Source organism: Vanellus vanellus (genome assembly GCF_965231255.1).
Source record: "Vanellus vanellus genome assembly, chromosome: 16".
NCBI classification, from domain to species: Eukaryota; Metazoa; Chordata; class Aves; order Charadriiformes; family Charadriidae; genus Vanellus; species Vanellus vanellus.
The window spans coordinates 10,132,375-10,158,810 of NC_138921.1; the positions used below are offsets into that span (position 1 = coordinate 10,132,375).

At 45.1% G+C, this 26,436-nt stretch overlaps 1 protein-coding gene across 5 annotated transcripts in view; it reads right to left on the bottom strand.

Moving 5' to 3' along the window:
* Nucleotides 1-26,436, bottom strand: part of ULK1 (unc-51 like autophagy activating kinase 1) — an 83,585-nt gene that overhangs the window by 47,086 nt on the left and 10,063 nt on the right. For 4 of the 5 annotated variants that reach the window (XM_082491684.1, XM_082491682.1, XM_082491685.1 and 1 more), the window contains 6 exons: nucleotides 19,775-19,807; nucleotides 18,955-18,991; nucleotides 16,565-16,642; nucleotides 11,881-12,054; nucleotides 10,085-10,158; nucleotides 7,197-7,298 (listed from right to left, as the gene is read on the bottom strand). In XM_082491684.1, the coding sequence (XP_082347810.1) occupies nucleotides 7,197-7,298; nucleotides 10,085-10,158; nucleotides 11,881-12,054; nucleotides 16,565-16,642; nucleotides 18,955-18,991; nucleotides 19,775-19,807 (498 nt within the window). The remainder of the gene's footprint in view (nucleotides 1-7,196; nucleotides 7,299-10,084; nucleotides 10,159-11,880; nucleotides 12,055-16,564; nucleotides 16,643-18,954; nucleotides 18,992-19,774; nucleotides 19,808-26,436) is intronic. The other variant, XM_082491683.1, reaches the window with a different exon arrangement.

Sequence of the window (26,436 nt, forward strand, 5' to 3'; positions counted from 1 at the left end):
ACAAGGCAATCTGCAGATGGCCATCAAAATACCCCTAACACAGCATGGCTGGAAAAGCAGACAAGATGCTGTTTCAACATCACCTACTCCCTCTGGCTGAAGATGAAAATTAAGGATAACTGTAAGAGCTCAGTACAAAACCTCAAGAGAAACCAAAGGGAGAGTCTCAAAAGCTGCTACTATCAATAGACTCGTGTAGTACTGGTCAGGACAGTATTTCTTGCCTAGTCTTCGCATCCCAAGCTTCACGGCTCTCCTATCAATTTGTACCAACAAGAGCTACGGGGTTCCTAAAAGAAGGAAATAAGAAAGATGTCCTCGTTCTCCTCTCTGCAATAGCGTATCCTTTGCTATTCACAGACACCTCAGGGACCCAAACAGGAGTTGCAAAAATACTTTATTCAAAAACCTTCAAAATGAATGTTATTCAAAGCACCTTGCTACACAGATGCCAAACTGCATCAAAATTTCCAATCACTGCCACTCAATTTGATTTGGTTCAGTAAAACGCCATTTTACACCTTTCTCCTTGCAGAGCTTGCCCCACAATTAGATTCTTAATATTTGGCAAACTTTAAGGAGGCAAGCATACACACTGCACCAAATGGCTTGGCCACCACCCTCTGCGTGATGAAAAATATGCCTGACAGACACAATGTACAAGGGAGAACAGAACTCCACCGCAGGGAAGCAAAGTGCTTGTTCACATCAGAGAGATACAACCCTTGGCTGTTTGCTCTGTTCATTTCCTGTCGCGACAACTCAATTGTTTCACAAATACAATGAAGCTCTGATCTATTTCAAACACTGTTTTGTCAGAAATTTTCCTGGCAATAAAGACAGAGTATATTAGAAGCAGCACACATGCAAAGCCTAGTTCATTAGAGAGCGTTTCTAAGCGCTAGCTTGGATAGAAACAAAATCCTCAATGAAGTTCCCCTCCTCTTTGTACAAATTAAAAGAGATATCCCTGTAGGGATGTTGTTTCTCCACGTTCTGCTGTCTCGGTACAATTCCCACTTCTTCTGCAAGGACAGTACCCAGGGTGTCAGGCTCCTACCCACCCAGATCATGCTTCCTCACGAGGGCTGTCCCCAAGAGCCCACACCTCAAGGCTGGTCTCTGATATAGGTGGCTGCCTGCTGAGGAAGAGAGTCATTTTAGTGAGTGCCTAGCACAGACGCGTGTGGACCGCCATCAATTTGGTAAAACCAAATGCGCCTTCCAGTACCTAAAGGGGGGCCTGGCCTACAGGAGAGCTGGGGAAGGACTTTTTACTCGGGCATGTAGCACTAGGATGAGGGGGAATGGCTTTAAACTGGAAGAGGGCAGGTTCAGCTTGAAGATTAGGAAGAAGTTTTTCACTGTGAGGGTGGTGTGGCACTGGAACAGGTTGCCCAGAGAGGATGTTGAGGCCCCGTCCCTGGAGGTGTTCAAGGCCAGGCTGGACGTGGCCTTGGGTAACCTGGTCTAGTGGGGGGTGTCCCTGCCCATGGCAGGGAGGTTGGAACTCCATGATCTTCAAGGTCCCTTCCAACCTAAACCATTTATGATTCTATGATTCATGTAACTTCATTATTAATCAAGCAGGTCACACAGTTCTGCTCCCAGCAGCAGGCTCCCAGACACGCAGCAACATGCCCACTGCTCTCCTGCTGTCAGCATCCACTTTGCTTACCTCGTCTTTCAATAAATAGTGCTTCTCTTGAGTGTCATGGGAAAAAATGCAGAAGTGTTTGTTAGACACTAAAAATGCCACATGAATTCCTTCTTCTAGGGAGCTAAGGACTTCATCTGGAATCTACCTTCCAGGCAGATACACCAAGAAAAACGCCAAAAAGCACATTTTAGGCACCTAACAAGTAGAGCATTCAAGATGCACAGAGCCAGCTGCTACCTGTAGCACAGCATCCATCCGTCAGAAACAGGGATGCAGAATGGACGGCTCAGTTCTCCCCCAGAACAGGAGACGGAGCAGTAGGCCAATTCATGCCCTTATTCCCCCTCTCATGTTACCATGGAGCAGCTGCATTAGTGTAACTGGCTCTGTTCTTGTCTGTCCTTTCTATATATAAAGACAATTGGACAAATTCAATCCCGCCACTCTGTTACTTTGTCCTCAGCAGCAGTGGAAATATGTTGAGCCAACAAAGGCATTCAGCGTAACCCTGCCAAATCCCACTTGGTTCTGGCTGCCTGCAAGTGAATCGCACACGAAAAGCACGCAGGGTGGTGTTTCCAAAAGCACTCAGCTCTGGATTTGTCATGCTTGGGCAAAGGCTGGATGTAAAAGCCCAGTGCTCAGTCCGAAGAGCTCAAGACATTCACACCCTCGAACACCACTGTCTAGTCAACACTTCATAGCAGGTGTATGGTATCTGCTCTTTTCTTTGAATCCTTTCCTTTGGGATTCCTGGGGATTTGGAGGTGCAGAAAGGGGATTCAGACATGTTAGAAAGAATAAAGAAATAAGTAATGATGTTTCTAGCTTGATAGTTGTAGGGAAAAGCTTGAAAATCTACTGCAAACACCTCCTGCTTGTGCAGTCTTACAGTTGATATTTTAACCCACAACTAAATGACTGGCATTCACAGGATCCTGAAAGCACAACCAGAAAAAAAAAAGAAAAAGCCAACCCAAAACAAACTACAAACCTTTTTCTCTGCTCCCAGCAGATCAGGATCAGGCCCACAAACACTGGGCCAAAAGCCAGTGGCTCGCTGTCTACCGCAACAAGTCAATCACTGCACCCAACTTCAGCAGAGTAACCTACCACCACCAGGGATACCTGTACCCACTGACACAGGACAGTCTCCAGAGGAACAGCTTTAGGCACGTATGAGCAGCCTGCCTAACAAATAAACCAGGAGTTCAAATTCTGGGTATAAAATCCTCCCTCCCCTCATCTTCCTCAAGGCCCGTTTCACAGCATAGCAGCGATACATAATCCTAGTGCTTACGCAGGCAGAATTAACCCAGAAATAAAGCAGTGGACCTGGTACACTAGGCTTAGAAATTAATTTTTCACCTAGTAGCTAGCTGGGATGAGAACATACGCAGGCAGGTTAACTCTTTCAGAGCTGTCAGACCAGCCAGCAAAACTTGCACTACCTCTCTTGCCACTTCCCTGCTCCCCGGCTCACTCTTCCACACATAGCGTACCACATCCACAAAGCAGCTAGGAGAAGATTCACGCAACTGCATTCAGACGGCAACCAGGTTTCATGGTCCTTGCAGGATCTGATGGCCAAATGGACATGTACCACTGCCAGGGACAGCTCTGACACAAGAAGCATGTGTTTGGCTGTGTGCCTGCTTATCACAAGCTGCCCAGTTTTTAAAAGGGTCACACAACAAACCAATCCCCTCCTCCAGCGCCCCCCCCCCCAAAAAAGATTGAGGTCATTAATTCTAATCATATTCAAAACATCATCTGACAAAGACCAGATTGTTTTGGGGAGATACTTTAGAACTTGTGTAAATCTGTCTCCAGTCTTGCTTCTGGTTGTCCATTGTCTACACAACCTACATCACCTCATGGTGGGCACTGGGTCCCAACCTTTTCAGCTCAGGTAAGGACAAGGAAAAACCATTACACTCCCAAGGCTCTTCTGAGCATTGGTCAGCAAGACCAGTAAACACACTGTTCAAGTCCTGTCCTCAGCAACAGACATGAAGAGATGCAAGCGCATCCACTTATTAGGCAAGGCAAATTAACAATTCCACATTAATACAATGCTCAGCAAATCTGTTTATAGGGATTATGAATCCCATTAATCTCATCCCTATGACAGTCTCACTGTTTTGTTTATGGGCATGTTTAATACAAAAAGCTCCTTAAGACAGCTTCACCAGCCATCCTACCAACTGTTCACATCTGAGCATCAGCAGCTTCTTGTCTGCGTGCAGTGAGGCAGGAAAGGGACAGGAATGGCTCTGGGAAGTTGCCTTGGGTGACCTGGCCATAGTTAATTTTAACTTTGAGACAGCTAGAAATCACATTCACACACATACACACATCTCTGGATTTACACGCACTTTCTGGATTGACAGCTGCCTCAGCCTTTCCACACATCCCATCTTTTCTCCATCTACCCCAGTCCCCTGAAGCCCTGTTTTATTTTTAGACAGCTCATTCCTCCTCGCTGCAGATAACACTGGAGTCCTTTTGGTTTGCATCCCCGTGAAGGTGCCTAATTGGCTCATGCAGCGAACAGCTACAGCACCCAAACGCAGCACGTCGCAGGCCACCGTGCTCCAGATTCCCATGGGAATCTCAGCTAGACAGAGGTGAGGGGCTGTCCTTGCCAGCCTGGGAGGGAAGGCACTCTGAGGACTTAGCCCGAAGAGGTTAACGTTAGAAATCCAGTTCCTGGCTGCCCTGTACAACTGGGTCTGCTGGTGGCACTACGTGGAATCAGCCTGTTATCTCCCCACCCATTTGTAGATGTCCCTCCCAAAAGCACTCATTCCTATTCACCATCTCCCCAGCACCTCCGTCCACTACCCTGCCCTCCTCCCAAAAGCCCAGTAAACACTAGCTTCTGCCTGCTCAATGACCATCAGCAAATTCTTACAACACAGTCATGCCAACAAAGAAATAAAGCCGGTTAACCTTTAACTAGCTTTCCAACATCTGCCCCAGACAGGCTTCTCTCACCTGAAACCTACAGCTAGGAGAAGGCAATTTGTGACATACACGGTCAAAACAAATAGATGGGGCAGAGAGAACCATCTGGGCTGAGCTCCCCTCTCTCCCTGATCAAACAAATCCACAGCTGCTACTGCAGTAACACGTGGGACCTGGCATTTTGCTTCAAAATACAAACCCCAGAAGAAGAAGGAGCCCGGGGAAAAATTAAAATAGAGAAACAAGTGACCCCCTGCTCCCCACCCAACAGACATTGGATGTATGCAGGGAAGGGAGAAGTCATCCAGACAGGCAAGCACAAAACAAGGATCAGGACTTGCTGGGCAGGGACTGAAACGTCCCTTCATTGCCCACCACAAGGCAGGGTATTGCCATGTCTCAGGCAGAGGGACTCGGGCATACAGGACTGCTCTCCCGGTCACAACGGCCTGAGGACACAGGCACAGGCAGAGAGCTGATGGTTTTCTGACCGCCTGCCCTTTCAAAACCTTGGCTGGAGAGCTGAATGAAGCTGACTAGCATTCAGTTTTATTTCCTCTGAAATGTCTTCTCTATAAGAAGAAGCGTTTCCAGAAGAACATTTCTGTGACATTCTTCAATGACCAATGATAAAAGCCACCTAATTCTTTTCAAAGAAATCAGATCCCCCAAGTTTGCCTGTGAGCTACTAAGCTAAGAATGATAAAGTCCCCATGTTAAACGATAACTGAATCATTTGAATGAGTATGGTATCAGGGTGCCTTTAGAGACTAAAAGGCACCAAGTTACAAGACAGAACGAGTGCAAGGCTCTCCTATGCATGCAGAATCAAAGCTTGCTTTCTCCACCCCCACATTTTTTTCTTAATGCGCAAATATTTATTTTCTTTTTTCTAACAGTCCTCTTCTCAAACAAGATACCAACACTGACAACAAGTGGATGCAGCCAGTAAGCAGGAGCCATTCAGGAGCTTCACTGTACTTAGCAAGGGTGTTTATAAAAAAAAAAAAAGAAACATGCAAAGGAAATGAAGTCTTGCTCTAAATACAGAGCAAGCTGGTGGACAGAATATAAAGCACTGGAATGGAAGATTCTCACAGCAGCAGGTAAAAAATTACCCTGAAGGAGAAGTGTTCTTGGCTCTAGACAAAATCAAAACATACCATTAGTTTACTTCTGTATTTACCCACTCTTTCCTGCAACACATTCAGAATTCACTTTATCCTTCCTGATGATGTAACTGTACAAACATTCAAGGTCTTGTGTGAAATTCAAAAGAGCTGTGGAACTAAAGCTCAGAAAATCCTGCAGTTCATAAAATTTGCCTTGTTACAAGAGCACAGATTCCACCCCAACCCCAGCTGACTTTTGTTTGGGTTGTTAGCTTTTGGTTGTTCGGTTTTGTTTTTGTCTTGTTTTGTTTTTTTGTTAAGGAGTCAGGGTAAAGATGTCAGAACATGAGAAAAGAGGGCCACAGTTCACATTTGCCCTAACTGATCCAAGAAGCTGAAGAGTTGGCATCAGCTGACACACCAGTATGCCAATTTGAGGTTTGGTCTTTTCCCATAGATTAGAGACGAGCTCTACAGAGCTCACACATTAGAGAAGCAAAGAAGTACCAGCAACTCAAGCATCTCTCTGCTCTGTTGTAAGACAGCAAGGAAAAAAACCTGACAAGTACAGTACTTTAAAACAGTGGTTGCAAGGGAGAGTCTGCAGATTTCACTGAGCACAGAGGAAGAAGAGTAATACACACGGTGTGTGTATTGGAACAAGAAAAATGCACCAAGTCTAGATGAACTCCAGCTATATATAAGCTTTAAATATGTGAAATAATCCTGAAGCAACTTCCATAAGGCTGTGATGAATTCTCCATAATTCAAAAATTTAAAGTCAGATAATACCTTTCACAAAAGATATGCTCTAGCTCATCCAGAAGCTAGGGCATAAATTACAGGGTGGAGTTTTACTGGACTGTGTTATATTTGGAGGGGTTTGGACTTGAGGAACATAAACATTTCAGACTGAAAGGGATTGCTGTGAGATGACAGATAAGATCCTTTTGATAAGATCATACTTAACTGCTCTAAAAACAAAGTCAATTTAGCTGCAACACACCAATTATCACCAAATCATCCCAAACATTAACTTGCAATTATAATCTTCCTTATTGTCCTTCCATACCCAACAGAATTATAATTATAAATTACACACTGAGTACAGTTGCAAACAGAAACCGATTTTAAGTGTGGGCCTGGAAAAAAAGCCCACACTGCTTTAACCGATTCATGGTAATTTCTGAAGAGATGAGCCTTCCTAAGGATTTCTAACCAGGAAATACCTTTCACTGAGATACAACCCAGAGAAGGAGAGTCACATGTAGTAATACATCCACCATTACAACATATAATGCACGACATTGTCAAGGTGTTGGACAGCCAGACCTCCATGAGTCTGGATCTATGGGAGTTAGTATTATAGATGACAGAAGCCTTAAGAGTAACTGGATTAAAAGGAAAAAAGAAAAAAAAACATGAGTCAGAAAGATTAGATCTAAGCAACTCACCTGAAAAGGAGCCTTTCCCGTCAAACACTGATAAATGATGGTTCCTATACTCCAGAGGTCAGCTTTGGCATCGTAGTGTTGAGACATAATGACTTCTGGTGCCTTTTTGGGAAGAGAACAGAAATCTGTTTTACAAAAAAAGTTGCAGCTTTGGTTGGGTTTTTTTTTTAGGCAGTTGCAAGAAAGAAATAGAAGTCACTATTACGCTTTAAAAACCCCCGAGCTAGATTCGCCAGTAATCATGAAAGGTTTGCTCCCAAGACAACCGTAACACTACCTTGAAAGGGCCAATTCCCTGCCTAAGCGGGGGAAACAGAGACTTTTACTCAGTCACAGAAAAACACCAGAAGCTGCTTTGCTACTTTGGGCAAACTCAGTACTTTCCCTTCTCAGAGTACCATTTTCTGCTGAATCCACCTGTGCTCAGAAGCCCCACTGAAATAGCACGGACAGACCTTCAAAACCGAAGAAAGTAACAGGTGAATGATCAAGAAAAGCAAAGTCTCATGCTGCACAGGTACGCTTCAGCCTCCATCCTGATCTGCATCACTTAAGCACTTCCCTCATTTAGCCTAAGATGGCAGCATATTAATTATGCTCCAGAGCCTGCTCCTGCTGCCAAGGTCACAGTTTGGGTTCAAAGGCAGATCTGCACATTTCAGTCCAACAGCTCGAGCCCTGCTGTGCTTCAGACTCCAGTTTCTAATGTCACACCATGCCCTCGGTTGCTCCCTCCCGGGCTTGTTCCAGAAGCTGGAGATGGTGCAAGCCCACAAAGCCCCGTGGCTCAGGAGGCAGCGTGCCTTAGAAGTAGCAGCAGAAGGACAGAAGGGCAGGCTTGCTATTCCCACGTGTTTATAACAACAGATTTTATCACATTGCTGCCAGCATGGAACAGGATCAATTCCTAGCTCTGTTAGGAGTAAGGGCCACATGTAACAGGGAAAAAAAAAAAAAAAAAAAAAAAGGCAGCAAACAAGTTAGGGACAGACCGAGCTCCTGTCCACACGGGAAGCAGGCACGACACCAAGCAAAGCCAAGGAAGCAGGACAAGAACTGCACAAGGAGGTTTCAAGTCTCACGTGACATGGATCACATCAGACAGAAAGCTCATTCCGGTGTGGGTAAAACACCTTTCTTTTTAAAAAGAGCAAAATGAAAAGCGCAGCAATGAGCTGCAAGCTAAAGCAGGGAATAAGGACCTGCCTCGCCAGCAAACGTTCCCAGGGCTACCGCACACAATCCACAATAGCAGTAGGGACAGACTTCAAACGCCTCCTGAGTCCCAACTGAACCCTCCCTACTCATCTTCCTTCAAATCCATCAGTAAACAGAAAACAAGATGAAACATTCTGAGGTTCTTTGTAATGTCCAGAGTTGTTTAAAATAAAAAAATAAAATGGAAAAAGGTCATCACCAGCTTCCTCCAGCCCTTTCAAAAAAATAAGCTGGGTGTTTTCATTTACTTTCACAAGAAACTCTGAAAGAAAAAGTATCACTAAAAATAGACAATTCAGGAAACTCTCACAGGAGAGAAAAATTACATCATCTTCACATATAGCATAGTTCAAATAAACATCAGGCTTCAGAAAAAGGGAGAGAGAGGAAGTCTGTTTTTCTTGAGTTAGTACTGTGGAACAGACTACCAAACACGCTGCCCCTGTGCAGTGCAGCACAGCCCAGCCTAGCTCTGCCCAAGGAGTACAGGCAAAAAAAGAAACACTTAGAGTGGATTAGACCATGTTCAAAATCAGGTGCCTACTGCCCCCAGGGCACTTGTTAAAAAAATTAAACCTAAATTGATCAGCATCATCTTTTTACTTTGAGCTCAGACACCCACATCCCCAGGAACTATTACACGGCTGGCTTTGACATTTTCATTTCTGCCCTGGTTTTGTCATTTTTAATTTCACTGACTTGATGTGACACCGAGATCTTGACTGCTTCCATGAGCACATATAAGATCACCTCCTCACATTCTGGTCCCAGAATGGAAAGTACAAGGGGAGTGAAAGGGATTAGGAGTTTTTTTGTTTGGTTGGTTGGTTTTTTGTAAACACATCTGTTTCGCAAGCTAAGAAGTCATCCTGGAAGCAGCTGGTTTGGTGAAAGAATTAGTGGGGGGAGGAGGGTTAGGAAGTGGGGAACGCGCAAAACAAATTGCAAACAGAAGCAGGTGAGCTCCATTTATACCCATCTGCTGCATTCTACAGCAGAGCACACTTCGGAGTAAGTTAGCCAGCATGGGAAAATCTCTGCCTCCATAGGACCATGGCTCTGAAGGGATTTTGCAAGACCAAAGAGCTAAAAACAGCTGGAGATTTTACAAAACTGCTTTTAAAAAGGGACCTTGTTCCTGATGCTGTGGCCTTAGCAAAAACAACTGCAAAGCCTGCCGTAACAGCAGGCTTGCTGAACCACTCTGTCTCCAAAGGGCCTGCTGAAGCAGAGATTTACTGAGGCTCCTCTCCAAGGAGGCAACACCTCAAATATAGCCAGATGTGTGAAATATCATCCCAGCCCTCATTCTCTCTTGCTGCTTCTTTGCTCGCAGCAGAGAAAATAGACTTAATTTCCCAACGCCTTTAGTGGAGAGGCCCTGGTCCCCTCTGGAAGATGCTGTTTCTGGGAGCAGACAGCAATCAATACTCTGTTTTGTTCAGTTTTATTTATCAACAGCTCACCTGAAAGTTAGATGACAACACAGGCACCTGTTGTCTGACATTACCAGCAGCTAGAACTTTATGAAGCCCCCCTGTGTAATAGCTGGTTTCGGACAAGTAAATAAAATTTCATCTTTGGGGGAAAGACTAGTGAAAAACAAAGCCTTACTTCTGGGGGGGAAAGCAAGAACAATACAGAAAAACCTGTAGGCAAAACACACTTACCATGTACATTGGTGAACCACACAATGTTGCTGCCATCATATTATTCTGCAGATATCGGGCAAACCCAAAGTCAGCTACAAAGAGAAACAGAGAGGTAGGTCAGGATTAGACACCAGTTCTAGAGAGCCTGCACCCTTCCCAGTTCATTCCCCCTACTTTCCTTTCACTTCTCATGAAATTTCCCAGTAAGTGAAGTACTCCATCTTAAAAAGACTTTGATAGCTCTCTTCTTGAGCAATAACATCCTTGTGCTAGTTATTAATACACACTACAGACACTAGAAAAGGATAGACCAAGCCACAAAACCCCAAAACGTATTCAGAAGAACAAACTCCCATTCATTTTTCAGAGATAAACAGTCACTTCTTTCAGTACCCATTTACCTGCACTCCAAAATGTCAGCTGCTGGAAGCTGGTAAAGCTCTCAACAGTAAGAGCATGCCAGTTCATACTAGCTAGTTCATCTGCTGCTACCTCAACTTTTTATTTGGGGAACTGAAAGTTCCCCTCCATAGAAAAGGCTGCAGTGTAACAGACATCCAAGAGAAACCACTACTCATCACCACCCACACTTCTAGACCAGTCCTACTGAAAACAGTCTTGCTCTCTTCCTTTAGAAGAGTTTCAACAGTGCTAACCCTCAGCACCAAGGCAGAAAGCTGAGACACAGTTCACCTGGTGGCTAGAAAAGCCAGGGACAAGGAACACCGAGATGAATTATTCTCTGCAGGTTACTCAGCATCTGATCATATGATACTTAGAGGTTCTCTCAAGGTTACCAGATATTTCCAGCTGGCAGATTGACACAGCTGTTTACACTGTCATCTGTCACTTAATGAATTGGTACAGTGAGCTATTCCCTGGACCGTGGGATGGAGGGGTTTGCAGGGTACATCACACAAGAGCAGCCGTGCCCACAGCCCTCCTGCCTGTGTCTGTGGCTCCTAGTCACCTTCCAGGTAACTCTGCGCTTCACAAAGAAACGCTTCAGCTAAATGGGCAGCAACTCTTCAAACTTTTCCACTAGACCACACTTCTCATCTGAATGAAAGCATTAACACTGTCTCCACAGCACAGGGTCCAGGTGAGGAATACTTTTATCTAATTTGCGTTAGCTTCAGCTCATGAACTGTAACATAATCCAAAATCACGGACACCACCCTCAGTGTTGAGGGAGGTATCATCCAGCTCTCATTTCTGAGGGACCACAGGGAATACATGTGCTCTGTAACTGGATTACTGGAGCATTTGACCTAACTATTGCTCTATCTATGCCACTTGACTAACGTGCAAAAAATTAATTTCTTCAAGATGCAGCCCAGAAGCCTGCCTCTAATTTGGGACTGTGGAAACGCCTGCTTTCAGGAGAGCAGCTAGTTTCAGGCCTTAAGACAGCAGCGTTTACCTCAATTCTTTAAAAAGCTGAAGACAAAAGTCACAACAGCTGCTCATTTCTTGGTAAACCTGGAGCTTACAAGCCAATTAGGGCAGGCTGGTACTTGTTTTTACCAAGCAAGGCACTGTTCAGCTTAGAAGCGGAGCAAGGCCTGCCCAATTTCTTTTGGGTTAGTCTGTGTCCTGGCAGAGCCGAAAGCTCTCGCTCCTCCTGCCTGGAGCCAGCTAACAGTTATGTCTAGCAGAGGAACTGAGATGAAAAACATTCCGGCATTTTAAAAGACTGTAGCAATTCTTTCCTCCCCCCAGACAGTTCCCCAAAGAAAGATTGTGGCTTGCCATGTATCCGTCACTAAACGCCCCTGAGAGCACTTATGGAGACGTTTGCAGCAAGGTCTTACCGATCTTTATGCGAATATTGTTGGGATTTGATTTCCTGCCTCCCGCGTAGGAAAGGAGGATATTCTGTGGTTTCAGGTCCCGATGGATGATGCCTTTGCTGTGCAGCATTTTCATGGCACCGGCTATCTGCTGGAGAAAGAGCCTGATGGTGTCTTCACTGAGTGTCCGCATAGCTAGGGAGGAGGAAAAAAAAAATAACCACAGATGAAAATTCAATTACAATGCCAGTTCTCTGAAGAGCCCAGGGGGCAAACTGTCCCCAGCAATTAGCCATAATTTGGCATTTTTACTTCCACATACTATTTTTTTCCAGACACTATTTCTGAATGATTCCTACAGGCAACAATGGAGAGCATTTGCATTCCCATCTTATTCTGTGGTCATGGCTGTTTTCAGCCCCAAGTCTGCCATGATGAGCTCAGGCCAGTGGTGGGAGCTAAAACTGGGTTATCAACTGGGTCCAAAAAGTACCATTTGGTGAGGTTTAGGGCTTCCCTCGGCAGAAGCTGCGAGACAGCTCTAGGTGTGCACTAGGCAGGGCCTATGGTTGCTACCTCTGAGCTATGGTCAATAAATTCAGAGCTTTATCACAAAAAATACGTCTAAACCCAGAGCTAAGAGAAGAGGCAGTTAGAGTTAGGCTTTATGTCTGCAGGAATCATTAAGGCCCAGGCTGGGCAGGTTAAGTTCAGAGTCAGTTAGGGTACGTGACCAGCAGGGATCTGTAACTTTAGAGACGAGTCCAAGTCTAGACCCAACCCTCGTGCACCATCACCCACTGGACCAAACCATAACTGTAATGCCACAGCCGCTGTTAGGATGAACCAGAGTCCAACACCTAACAACATACCCCTACCAAATGGCCCCCGCAAACTGCCATCTGACATCCTCCATCTTGCATCCATAGGTAGGAAAGAGCAGGAAGACCACCTCAGAATGCTTTTATAAGCAATGTTTTTTTCTTTAAAAACAGTATTAGTAACAAAAATCTGAAAATATGGAAGCTCTGAACTGCACTCAGGAGATAGGGGCTTCCCGAGAACAGTGGTGTGAAAATAAACATTGAAGGGATTACAATAATGTTCAACTGGCTCTTCTAATCAGTGATGTGACATTAGCTCTCGTTATTTTAAGAACTATATGTATGAAACTCTTGCCAAAGCTGGGAGCAGCCTGATGAACAAACCCTAGGACCAACAGTGCTGGCTGGCCTGAGCAAGTCAGGCTTAAAACAAGCACCATTCCACTTGAATAAAATAATTTCTTTTGTAAAGGGTTCCTGTAAATTACTTAGGAATTCATTAGTGGTTTTCCAGCTGTTCTCTAGTAAGACACTGAAAGAAATTGGCAGGAGCTTCAAAATGCTACTCTACCTAGTCAGCTAGAAGGGAGGAATCCTTGCTAAAACACAGATGAGGTTGCATGCGGCTTTAACACAATACAGGAAATTAGAAAATCTAACTTTTAAAATACGTGCATGGGAAACAGCAAGGGACACGGATAAGTTAAACAGCACTTAGAATAGAAAATAAACTCCTACCACTCCCAAACCTCAGTGTTCTAGGAGGTGGCACAAGCAGAGCTAAAATGTCACCAGGGCTATCAGCTGGTCTGGGACTCAGACACGTGAGACCACTGCACATGTATATAGAGTGTCTCTCCCCTCACCGGGCATTTTTGCTCATGAACTGGCACTCAGCTGGAATTCAAGAGACTCCTCTGCAAGAAGGGGAAGATTCTGTGAAGGTATTTTAAGGACATAAAGAGGCAGCTCAGATACAAGTTTTCCAAACCCACTTGTACCTTCTGAAAAAAGCACTGCCTCATCTTTAACAAGGCTTTCCCCGACCTCCTGCTGAAATACATCAGCGTACTCAGTCCTGTACTATTTTCTGTCTTTTAAAGGTCCAGCATCTTAGCTGTGCTCAATCTTCTTTCCAACAAAAGGTCTCTGCAATATTTCTGCAATTCCTATTCAAGGAAATCTATTCAGGAATGGTTAAAAAAACATATTTAAATAAAACAACAAGAATTCCAAAGTTTTTTGCCCAATTCAGCTCAGCCCAGGAAAGGACAGGCTGCCTCATCTTCCCCCAAACATGAAGCAAGACCTGAAACTTGGCAGTTGTTAACATCATTAAGCTAGCAGGCAATTACAAACTCCTGGATAAATGCACTCTGCCTCTAGCAGAGAAACTGCGCTGTTGAGAGCCCTGTTCTGACCTGCAGTCCCAACAGCACGCCACATCTTTAAGGCGCTACCCTCTCCTCTATATAATTCGGTGGCAGTAAGGCTACCACAGTGCTGGCCACCATCCCTCAGCAAACCAGCTAAACCTCCCTAATGTGGGCTCCTACTCTTTATATTGAAAACAACATTGCTACCAAGACCAGAAAAATCCATTCACCCAAAGAAAACAGGGCCCCTAAGCTACTAATTTCTGCAGAGTTTAAGCTTTTCTACTTCACAGAAGTCTGTACAAAGCTCTCAGCCCTGCAAAGGTACTGTTTTCCCGACGCACACAGAATCTAAGCTGGTGTCCCAAGCCTGCGGACAGATTCCCCCAGTGCAATTGCTGTGGTACAGTGGAGCTACCATGTTGCAGCACAGCAAAATTAGACAGAGGTCTGCTGGGTCCTCTGGCAGCATTAAATCTCACAAATTCAGGTAGCACAGCAAGGTAGGACTGTGAAATTGAGGCGCTGCCCTCAGTAACAGAGAAGGGACAGTCAGTTCTTACGGAGTGCAGGGGGATACCCTTTTACCTCCCTCCATGAACAAACAGGCTGTAACACAGGAAAATGAAAGTCCTTATCTCTCATGCTCAGCCCATCAGTCTACTGTGCGACAGCAGCAATCTCCAGCTGAAGGACAGAGACATAAATACAACTGACACTTTCAGCGACTTCAGGATATTGGTCCACAAAAGATCTTCTAAACTAGCTACCATCGGCAGGGGGAGGGAGAAGATACAGAAGACTCATTCAATTTAGGTGCCACCAAAAAAAAAAACCCACCAAGACATGCAGAGAACGAAACGACTCACTTTCCCCGCTACATCCCAAATAGGGAACTTGTTCCCTTTCTACAGGGACAAGTAGATCTCCCATCTTCACCAGAAAGCTGCTGGCAAAACACTAAGCCTGCACTGAAGTCTGGGTATCCCCATGGAGGTCTGTGGTCAGCAACACGTTCTTGCAGAGAAGGCTGTTTCACAAGCCTTACTTTGCCATTACTGAGAAGTAATAATATCCCTGTGTTTATTTTCATGGGCTCCACTTCAGTGACGAAGCACTCAGCTTACTGCCTCGGGAACAGCGGCTACGCAGGTCAGTAGATCACAGCAAATGTTTACTGCGGGTCAGCGCGGGGCCCGTGTGCCTCATAGCTCTTGAGGTGTAGGAAAAGGATGAATCGACCTAAAAACTGCCCTGGTTGGCTTGTGGATGTTCAACCCGCCAGGTAAACTGTAGTGCACAGCCCTTGTCAGCTGATCCAAGGGTAGATGCATTGAAGTACACTCGCTAATGTTACACAACACCACCGTTTTGGAAAAGTTATTTAAGAAAAAGAACTTCTCTTATCCACAGGTGCCACAATTTTCTCTTTAAGATGGGCCCAGTCCACATCCAAGCTGATTTATTTGGGGCCCGTCTTGTAACGCCCCCAGCTCCACCCATGCAGAGCGTGGCCCGTGAGACTCCTGTGGTCTTCTGTACAAGTCAGAAGGCTTATTCCAGATAGGTCTATTCTTATCTTATATTCTTAATTATATAGCTGTAGAGGGTGAAAAGTTACACAGCAGTGTCTCACACCTCTTGTTTGGAAAGGGGTCCCCACACCACTCGGGATGAATTAGAAGATCACAGCTCCCTGCACGTGTCATGGTTAAACCAAGAAATGCCCTGCTGACATGAAGTTTTCTTCACAGAGATGTGCTCTCTAAGAAGCAGCTTTAAGGAGGTCATGAACAAACTTATGAACTGTCCCTAACAGCCTGTGTCAATGCCAATTCACAGAATTCAAGAAGAAATTTTAGATCAGCCTGCTCTGACCTCCTGAGTACCCAAGGCCACAGAATTCCAATTATTCCCGTACTGAGGACGGTCACTTTTGTAATGCTTCCCACAGCTCTACCACACACCGCAGCACTCTGCCACTCTCAGCTCAAAACATACCCTGTGATGGGCTTTAAATGAAAGCAACATCCACAGAGATCTATCAGAAGGGAAATCGCTTCATACCAAAGAACACCACCACAGAAGTTATGGTTATCAGAACACACACACACAGCTTTGGGTTGCGAGAAAGAGACGGGGCTGATGGACAACATAGCCCAGCCAAAACTCAAATTGCATTGAAACGTGCACATAAGCACGTCTTCCAGTTACGAAGGAGAATTAGAGTGCCTTTGGATTCAACACAGAATTACCATATTGCCTAACGCTTGTAATTAGAGGGCAGAATGGACTGGGAAGCTTACAAGCATCTCCTTCAATGAGAAACAGGGGATTTGCATGCGCGGCTTGCTTAAGTGTTACAGGAACTACCAGCAGAAACGTCTGAGGAGTCAGTGGGAAAGTAGATGTTGTAATTAAATACCATCACACAATTATTAAAATAACTGAAGCAGCACAGTAACCGTTCAATAGAGATGAGCCTCCTGCATACCAGTGAAATACCTGGAAGAAATCTGAACTTCCCAAGATGAGCTTTCAGGACGAAATCATTATCAAAAGCACTCCGAGCACCTGCAGAAGCTAGGAGAGAAGATACCCCAAAGGAGCATGTGGTGGAATGGAGAAAGCCACGTGATGCAAAAGCTGACACTTGTACCTCAGCTCTGGGATCTGGAAGACCCAGATCTCTGCCACAGTGATGGCAGTAACTACCTTTCTCGCTGCAGTCCCTTACTGACTGCTCCCTCTGGAACTCTGTGCCTCCCGGGCTTTCTTTACTGGCAACTGTCACACAGACGGTCAGAGTTAAAATAAAAGCACCAATTTCCCGGTCACAGCAGCTGCTCTTTACAGTTGTCAAGGTAAAATATTTTATTGGTAAAAACAGAGCTAAAGGTAAGATTTTCAAATTAACTCAGGCAAAGAAGGATCAAACCTTACCCCAGCTAACACTCAAAACAACCAAACTGGGGTACAACTGAATTTTATTTGGAAAATAGAATTTGTTGTCCCTTTTCCCAAAGCCACCACTTTCCTGAGTAGTCTCATTTGATAAACAAGGAAGTGAGGTGCATTAATAGCCTAGCTAATTGCACAGTATGCTTCACTTTTTGGGGTGGGGTGGTAGAAGGGAGACGACAACAATGTACGCATAGAAGCAGTGGTATCAACAGGAAGATTTTCTATGAGCCCATGTTTCTATAAATCATTTGGCCAGAACCTGTGTTCTTGTTTACATACATAGCTTTGTCAACAGTGACTAGTCCTGTGCTTTAACATGAAGGTTCATTTCATGTGCATGAAAGCTAAAAACTTGAACTTTCAAAGCCTGAGCACGGGTAAAACCAATACTTTTTAAAAGCATTTCATTAAAATTTGCACTTGTATTCAAGTAGAAAAAGAAGGTATCAAATACAAAATCTTTTCACTTGGTATTCCTAACAATTTTTCACCACCACCACAGATGCTCCTTTTAAAGCACAGCAATACCCAAAGGATGCAAAACACCACTTATCTCAGACAAAGCACACTAAACCTGGATTTTAAAAAACAAAAGCCTGGCACTTCTCTCTCACTCATGTTTTAAACAAAAAAAAAAAAAAAAAAAACAACCAAGAACACACACATGAAAGGCAGAATATTCCTTCATTTTCCTTTAAGTACTAAATCCTTTCTGAAAATTAAAGTCCACCAACGTAATTCATTACCCTGTATGAATAGAGTGCAACATACTAGCATCAAGCCCCAAATAATTGTTCTAGGGATACCAACACTAGCTGCAGGGCAAATGTAAATTTAGCTTTTAATCCTTCAATTTTTGCCATTTCTAAGCATCGTGTACCTCAAATAAGCAGCCTGAAGTATTATCCAGCTGACTAGCTTTTAATTTGAACAACGTGAACAAACTTTGTTTAACCATGACCCAGAGCCACACAAGAAACGAGATTAAAGTTGTCTCTTCACATTTAGTAATCTTCTAGTTAACATGCAAAACAATGGGAAAGCTACTTTAAAGAAAAAAAAAAAAAATACAGTCAGGTCAACAGAAAATAAGGTCTGTGTCTGACTGCCGCTAAGCAACTTGTTAAACATGTTATTCCCCTACCGCTTAGGTACGCAGGTGCAATGTGATTTTCACACAGGCCACGATCCCGTACTTGTGCAATGGGCTGTACTGAAAAATAGCTTGGGAGACCGAAGTCTGCATCCCAGCAATGTCGAGGGATAACATGCAAAGCATTTTTCATTCGGTTTGATGGCAAAGACACGCTTCACTCTCACCAAAAGGTTCAAGGCACCACAGCCACAGATACCTGTGCTATATTCTCCAAAAGGCCCAAAAGTCAGTAGCTGTCATCACCCTCACAACACTACTGGCTAGACCACAGTCACCCTCAAAACATTGAAGAAAGAAATGTGTTCCATCCTAGATGTGGGGACACCCTCAGGGGAAAACTTCAAGAAAGCAAAATACGCTGTTGGGAATCTTATTTTAATTCAGCCCTACAGAACTGCGAGACTTCAGTACAAATAGTTTTTTTCCGGTGACCAAGAAAAAGACAAACCATGTCCCTAGCAGTATTAAAATATGTTTAATCTATAAGGCCATTGTAACTAAACTACGTAACTACTGACAGTCACCACTGACCTACATAGGAAAGAATACAAAACTAGCTTTTATTGTCATGGATTCTCAGTTTTCAAACTATTATCAAGGTCAAACCTCTTAGAAGAGGAGCAGTGATACTCTGTTTATTTTGCAGGAATTAAAAGAAAAGAGATAGACCATCTGCTTGCTTAGATCTTCCACAAACCCCAGCAACCGTAATGAGCTAAAACGGTCAGTGTTTTCTTCTGAATACTGAGGATATTGTCCATATTGTTCTACTTACTGTGAAGATAGTCTGCCAGGTCACCACCATTACAGTACTGCAAACAGAACAGAAAGCTCAGTAAATGCAAGGCAAATGAAACAGTAAAGAAAAACAGTAAGCTTCGCTAGGATGTCAGGCTTATCATAGTATTTAAACATTAAAAAAAAAAAAATCACGTGTCAAAATATGCATTCAGAAGTTGACAGGGAAAGCCCCATTCCAGTAGGTTCCTCTTCTGTCCCATTTCCCCAACGCATTACGTTGCATTATGATACACCAGCATCAACCAGCTCTCATGCGCGTGTACAGCCGTGTACATGCACATCAGAGAGACCCAGAAAAAAGCAGAAGGGTCACTGCTGGGGACACCACCAGAAAGCTGGTTGAGGAAAGCCTGGGAGAAGCCACAGCTGAACACTGAAATTCCTCACATCATGTTCCGTATCATGAGGGAAAGTCAACAAGACCTCAGAACGAGGACTGCAGACAAAAGAAAACTTCCAAAAGCTTTGCAGCCAAGCTGTGTGGAGAATAATTTACTTTCCATGTATCTTTGAAGCAGATCCTACCCAGTAACACCCATTTGACCCTTGAGGTGAGGTGTTTGACCTATTAAACCTGTGCCAGCACGACCTTCTGCCAGCGGCAATACGAAAAATCCCCCTGGCTGCTATCTTCACCCACACTGCTCCACTTCTCAAAGGCACACAGCTGCAGATTAGATTAGCAAGAGCATCACAGGTGAGACTGTGAGCAGAAAGCATTACCTGTGTGACAAGCTGGAAGTTTTTCAAAAAACAAACAAAACCAAACCAGACCAAAAAGGACACACACTCACCTCCATAACCAAGTAGACAGAGTTTGCCAGTTCCTGGGGAAAGAGAAAATGGAAAAAGAAAAGATTTATGAATTGAAATATTTCACACACTCTACAACTGCTGCATTTCCTTTTAAACAGGTGAACCGTGCTCTGTTATGGTTCTGACTGAACAGAGGGTAAAAACTTCATTATAGGTTAATTCCTGGAAGATTGCTTACTTTGAAAGTGCCAGGAATTTAAGCACGTTATTGCTTTCTGAGCGTGCATCTGTTTAACCAAGCAGATCTCCCGTATTGTGGCTTGAGCCTTCATGTTCCTTTCATGGCTCTTGGGATTAACAGCAGCACACAACGCAGATGCTGGCACACTCCTATCTTAGAGTCTTAATCATTTCCACATTTAACTTGGCCCTTTATAGTAGCTATGCCCACATGAACAGCGCTAGTCTGAACAGAGAGATAAGAGCCACACACCACTTTGGGACCTGGAATTCAACCCCACGGCTGAAAAGTGCCTAATAGATCCACCTTTGATTTGAGGGCAAAAAGGACAGATCTTGGGTCAAAAATGCATCATTGGCCAATGAATTTCTACACGTGCATTAACAGAGTGCTATTACTGGGTGGTTAAAGCTTTCTGGATTATCATGGGGGTCAATACCAGCAAACTCCAGGCCAAATTTGCTACCAGGTGCTGCACTGTGATGCTTCTTCCAATCTGGAAAGTTTACCTCCTGCCTTTGCTGATCTTCTCCACAGGCTCCCTGGCCTTAGGAAGCATGTCCAAGGCAGTACATACCCCATACAAGCACAAGATACTGTGTAGAAGTACCCCACAAACATCCAACACCACGGAGCCATGTTAGGAACTTTGGTGGCTGTGCACCACACACACTGGCACCAGTGGCTGCCGGGCACTTGTTCAGCAGAGCCGTCAAGCCACCAGCAGAGAACAAGCATGAGAACAGCCAGATGTTTCAACCTTAGATAGACCCAGAAGGGTGAATGACTCTAAACCCTCTTGTTGAAGCAGAAGTCAGACAGAAGCAGACCTGCTATGGAGAAGCCTGTATGCTAGAAGTCATTCCTAAACTCAAGGGCCGCTCCTGGACAAGCGCAGGCAGCAATCGCCTGGGTGAATGAAGAAGCTCTGACAGCAGCGGCAGAACAAGGGACTTCACTTCCACAGCTCCAGGGCAGCATGCCTTTACTTACAGGCTGTTCAGACACCTGCCCACCTGATTCCTCTTTCGAGCCAGACTACAATTTCAAGACGCCTCAGCATCCACCCTACCAGCCTTCTAGCTTCCAAGCAGTCTCCACCATCTGCTCTCAGCCCGTCATCTCGGTCTGCCCACAGGTCTCTACCTCAAGCCCATTCCAAATTGACTGCCTCTGTCAACGCCTCAAGTCCTCAGCGCCTCCCATCATTTCTCTTGCAGCCCTCAACCTCACAACGGGACACCTGTGTTTCCAGATGCTTGCTGGAAGACTGCTTGGAGGAAGGGAAGGGGGAAGAAGCTGAACTACCTGTGATTTAAGAGGCTCAAGCTACAGCTGTGTGCATCCACCTTCCCCCCGAGGGGCTCAAGGCACCAGACCCTGGGGCTGGCCATCCCCGCTCTTACAGCTCTTCTCACTGCCAGGCCCAACTGAGCTTTTTGCAGGTCTCCTTGTTTATCCAAAAAAAAAGCAGTTTTCTGTGAGACTTCAAGGCGGCGTTCGCTGCATTTCCTTGCATGATGAGTACTGCTTTAAATAGGCCTTGCTTTCCGATCCCGCCATTTAAACGCGGCACACATTAAGTCATCCACTTTCACAGGCGCTTCAGATGAAGTGGGAAACCAGTCTGTGGTTAGAAACACCAGCCCAGGGAAGCAGCACAAGCAGCAAACCAACCCCAGGCACCATCACAAGCCTTGCACCTAACGAAGCACCAGGAAAAAGTTTTCAGAAGTGTTCAAAGCCCACCAGCTCCTGCTGTCCCTGGCAAGAGCAGTGGAAGGCCGAGGTTTAGAAAAGATGCCCAGGCCTCTCACCTCTCCGGAACTCCAGCCACAGACACAGCAGGAGATGCAAGGACAACCCAGAAGCACAGTGCAGCTGCTGAGGAAATGGCTGTGGGACTGCAGCCACTGGGCTTCCCACAGGGCAACTGCTGGGCACGGGGCAAGTGTCTGAAGTGGTTTCTGCAGCCCACCCCAAGCTCATCACTGCCACAGCAACATTTTTCAGAGACGCTTCTTGTCTAAACGTGCTGTGATCGCTGCAGCTCAGTACCTCTACGCATTACGACGTATAGTGCCAGCAGGGTTTGGGGAAGATTAATATATTATTACCTATATAGAAAATGAAGGGGAAGCTTAGCTTACACAAACTAAGTCCAAAAGATATCTGTAATAAGTTATTGGCCAATATCTAATGTACACTGCACAGTTTGGTTATTTTTCCACTGTATGTTATTTAAAGACTCTGCAAACAAAACTCATCAAGCAAGTCATTGATTTTTGGCAGCCAGTGTGTACAGCGACTAGGGTTAAATAAGGACGGACACAGCCAAGGGAGATGCTCTGCTCGACAAAGTGACCTTGGTGGTTGGTGGTTTTATCCCACCAACACAGGGTGAAGAGATAAGAGGACAATGCCTGAGAGGCTTCTAGGAGAGAAGTAGGTGGCTCCCCCAACCATTTGCTGGCCACAGCACCCTCTGAACATCCAAGCCTTACTGGGAAGCTGTCCCCAGCCTGCCACACGCACACCCACCACAGCGGAGGGACATTCAGCAAGCATATTGTCAGATCACAGATGCCTCTAGTGGGGATGACACAACTTCCACATTTGCAGCTTCAGCATTTCAAGACCCACTTACCAGATAGAGACTTGTAGGAATTTTGTCAACAAAACTAAACATTTATTTCAGGGAGGGCCCTGGAAACAAGCTCTTGTTTGGAAAAAGCTTTCAGCCAGTAGCTTACTGTGGATACAACGCATACAACTGTCCAAGGAGACTTCTGGTTTCTCAAATGGGCTGATGGACTTCCCTCAAGTTGATTCAGCAGCAGAAACTACTTTTTTTTCCATTTTTATCCTTCCATAGTATTTACGTTTTGTTCATTAACAAAACAAGGAAAAAATACTGCAAGCCAAATTTTGCAGGCTACCAGTCTCTCTGAACAGAAACTAAATGTGCAACCCACTCATTTCCACATCAGTAATAAGAATAATGTTTGTTGTATTTCTGCAGAGGCTGATGTCCAAGAAGCACTACAGATAATTTACTCCGGACCTCTTACTCACACATGCCTGTCCATGCAGCCAAGGCTAATCCTGTCATTAAACAAGCTTGACGAAGGGAACAGCATAGAGGCAACCCCCTAACTTTTCCTCTCAAAGTGCAGCAGTACCCTGACCATGCTCCACAACAGCACCAAACTGCCTCTGCCAAAGACATTAAGCTGATAATCAGTCTGGATCATTGCCTGACTCGTAGTTCTTGCAGCAGAGACCCAGCGATGAAGTTACAATTTAATTGAGTGTAAAAATAGGCAACAGCCTCTACTGTCTACAAATAACGCACATCTGCCGACAGAGGACAAAGAAATGAAGAAACTTCATTTAGCAGTACAGCATAAATCACCCCAGGACAGCGCTGTGTTAAAATGCCTCACTGGGACGCTCGGAGAGATGGCGTTACAGACAGAGATCCAGCAGTCCTGTCTCCCTTTAAATTTTCTCTCCACCCATACTGGAAGGTGGCATGATCCTCTTCTTGGAAAGTGTGTGTTTAGGTGTGTCCAAAGGGAAATGTCTGGGTGTACCCACAGTTAGTCATCCTTCTACCACAGCTTAAAAAGTTCACGAGAGGAAACTTCCTTAGAGAAATCCTCCTCTGCACTCTACCCCAGCACCTAGCCTGCCACCGAGTTTAGAAAGGCATTTAGGAAGGGAAAAAAGTTGAAGTTTAATTACACAACACTCCAAAACTGTCTCAGCAGTGCAGTGTTCTCACCAATCTGTGTGGGACCAGTGTTATAAAAGACACCGGGGTAAAAACAGCAAAGAACGGCTTCCACCTTACAGAAATCCTCTTTTCTAGGAAGACTGGAGAATGAAGGAGGAACACTTTGAAGATGAACGTAGCTCTACTGCTACACCCATGTGCTGAGCACATCACTGACAAGGCTCCTACCACCCACAGAAGAGGAGCCCTACAGAATCGAGTCCTCAAAACTGGTTTTGTTACTCTCCTGAAGGAGAGAATACCACCATTTGTTTGTTGTCGCCCCTCCAATGGCAAAGGTTCCTCAGAAGATATTCACCATGAGCTGCTCGACACTGCCTCTCAAACAGCACCTGGAGCAGCTGCTGAGCAAAGATAACTGCTGCATGCAGATCTCTGTAAACGGGGCTAGGGCTCATCAATTGTACCAACCCAACAGAAGCACAGAATAAAGCTGAGGATCTGACAGTGAAAGATAAACTCGACACCAACGGAAAGCGAAGCTTTTCCACTCTGCGTTTTTTGGGGGTTTGGTTTTTGTTGTTTTTTAATGTTATTTCCCCCACTCACTGCAGCAGAACCACAGCACACCGCATCCTCCTGTTTTGCCAGTAGGATCTCATGGAGCCATTGCCCTTTTGGCCTACGCTCTCTAGTCATCACTCTTCTGACAGCGACACTGGAGTCACAAACACGGGCTGTAACGAACACAATTTTGCTTTACAGAAACCAATTCCTAGGTCAACAGCACCTGTAAAACCTCTAGCTGCAGCAGGGGCTCCCAGGGTGGCTGGGCTTGGGAAACAGAACCCACGGTTCTCAAGAGAGGGAAGATACCAAGAGATTTTACTGTTTGGAAAGTATTATTTCACACTGGCTCATAGCTTGGCTTGAGCAGGCTAACCTCTAAAGAGAAAAAGGAAAACCGTCATGCTATGCAAGGATTATCTCCTGACGCAACTATTTGAACGGAAGCAAGATAAAAGACAATAGTAACATCAATCTGAATTGTGGGAGCACCTACCAATGTTGACCCTTTGGAAAACAGATCTAAAGCAAATAGCTAGAAGATATTCACATGCCTTTTGACTTCACGCAAAAAGAAAACCACATCTCAGAGCCTATTGCTTTTCTCTGTTCTCTGGCCCTCATCGCTCTCTTCATTCCTGAACGATACCAATGAGGAACTTGGGAACATCTCAAGCAGGTTTCCAATTCAAGAGACAACAATTAACTCAGATGAAGGAAAAAAAGGAGGAAAGAAGAGGAAAGTACTCATTCACTGCAGTATAATCTCCTGTCTGTACAGACATGCAATACCACAAGATGTTTCTGAAACCCAGACACAGCTTCACAGCCAGAGAAAAGCACATTTTAGGACAGACTTTTTGGATTCAAGTCATGCAGCCAGCAAGGTCCTGCACCAGGAGATTTAGCACATAAGGAACCAGCAGCCACTTTCCTCCTGTGTATGGGCTACACTGGAAGTGATAAATCTTGGGCTACAGTAGCAGTCACGTGTAAGCATGATAGGAGATGATATGCAAGCAACAAATACCATCATCCAACAGTCTACTCAGTATCTTTGCCCATTTTGGCACATCCAGGTCCAGCAATAAAACCTAGTGCTACTGACTGGAAAGCATTATTACCATGGTGAGCAGATATTTGACTTCTCAGAAGAATGAGGGCTTCTAATTTCTTCATGTAGATCCTAGGGAATAAGCATAAGAAGCAAGACCCAGAGATACCCACAGACTTCTGCATTGGCTCTTGACTGCGTTCAGCTCCCTACAGACCTGTCAGCTCACTCCAGGATGCGGAGCACCAGCAGATGCAGAGGCCAAGCAGAAGGGAAGCCCTGCAGCATAGAAGTGGTTTATGGCCAGCCTTACAGTAGGTATATGTCTGTAGGACCTGAAGAACAATGACACCAAGGGCCAGCATTACTCTATTCCAGGCACTACGGTATTCTCTGCTTATAAAAACAGATGAGTTGTTTCAGGACAGGTCGTACTTCAGGGCAGATTAAAAACAGCAGGAAAGCTGTCCTCTGGTTCTACACGGGCTACAGGAAGGGAGGGAAAGTACTTCCCATCCCCCTGGCAACAGTCCTAAAGTTTGGCTGTGTGACTTAAAAAAAAAACAAACAAGACAACGCCATGTCCATGGAGCTACTGTTTGCCAGGCAGCTAATACCACCACAGACAAGCGGTAGGACAGCTAGTAAAACAGCTTGATCTTCAAGTGACCTGAAGAAACTTCATCTCTTCCACTGGACATGAGCCTTCTGCAGCTTCCTTCATACTAGGGTCTCTTCTCCTCTCCACCTCTACCTCTAGGCAGTAGCAGGCTGCAGTGCTTGTCACAGCCCCGCTGATGGGGCACTCTGCTGTTGGCTTCACACAAGCTTACGGCAGGCCTTGATCAAAGCCCTGGGATTCAACACACTTGCTGGGTGACTGGTGGCTACAGCGCTTGCAGAGAACTCAAACAGGAAAACACGACTCTCCTCCGGAGGCAGACCGGGCCTCTGCAGAGCAACACACTACGGCAAGTCAAAGCCGAGAGCGGCATCTGACCCTAACCACAGAAACCAAAATACAGGATTAATGTCATAATTAGAGCATAGAGACAAAGTGGCAGGTTCCACAAGTCACAGAGCTTCAAGATGAAGCCAA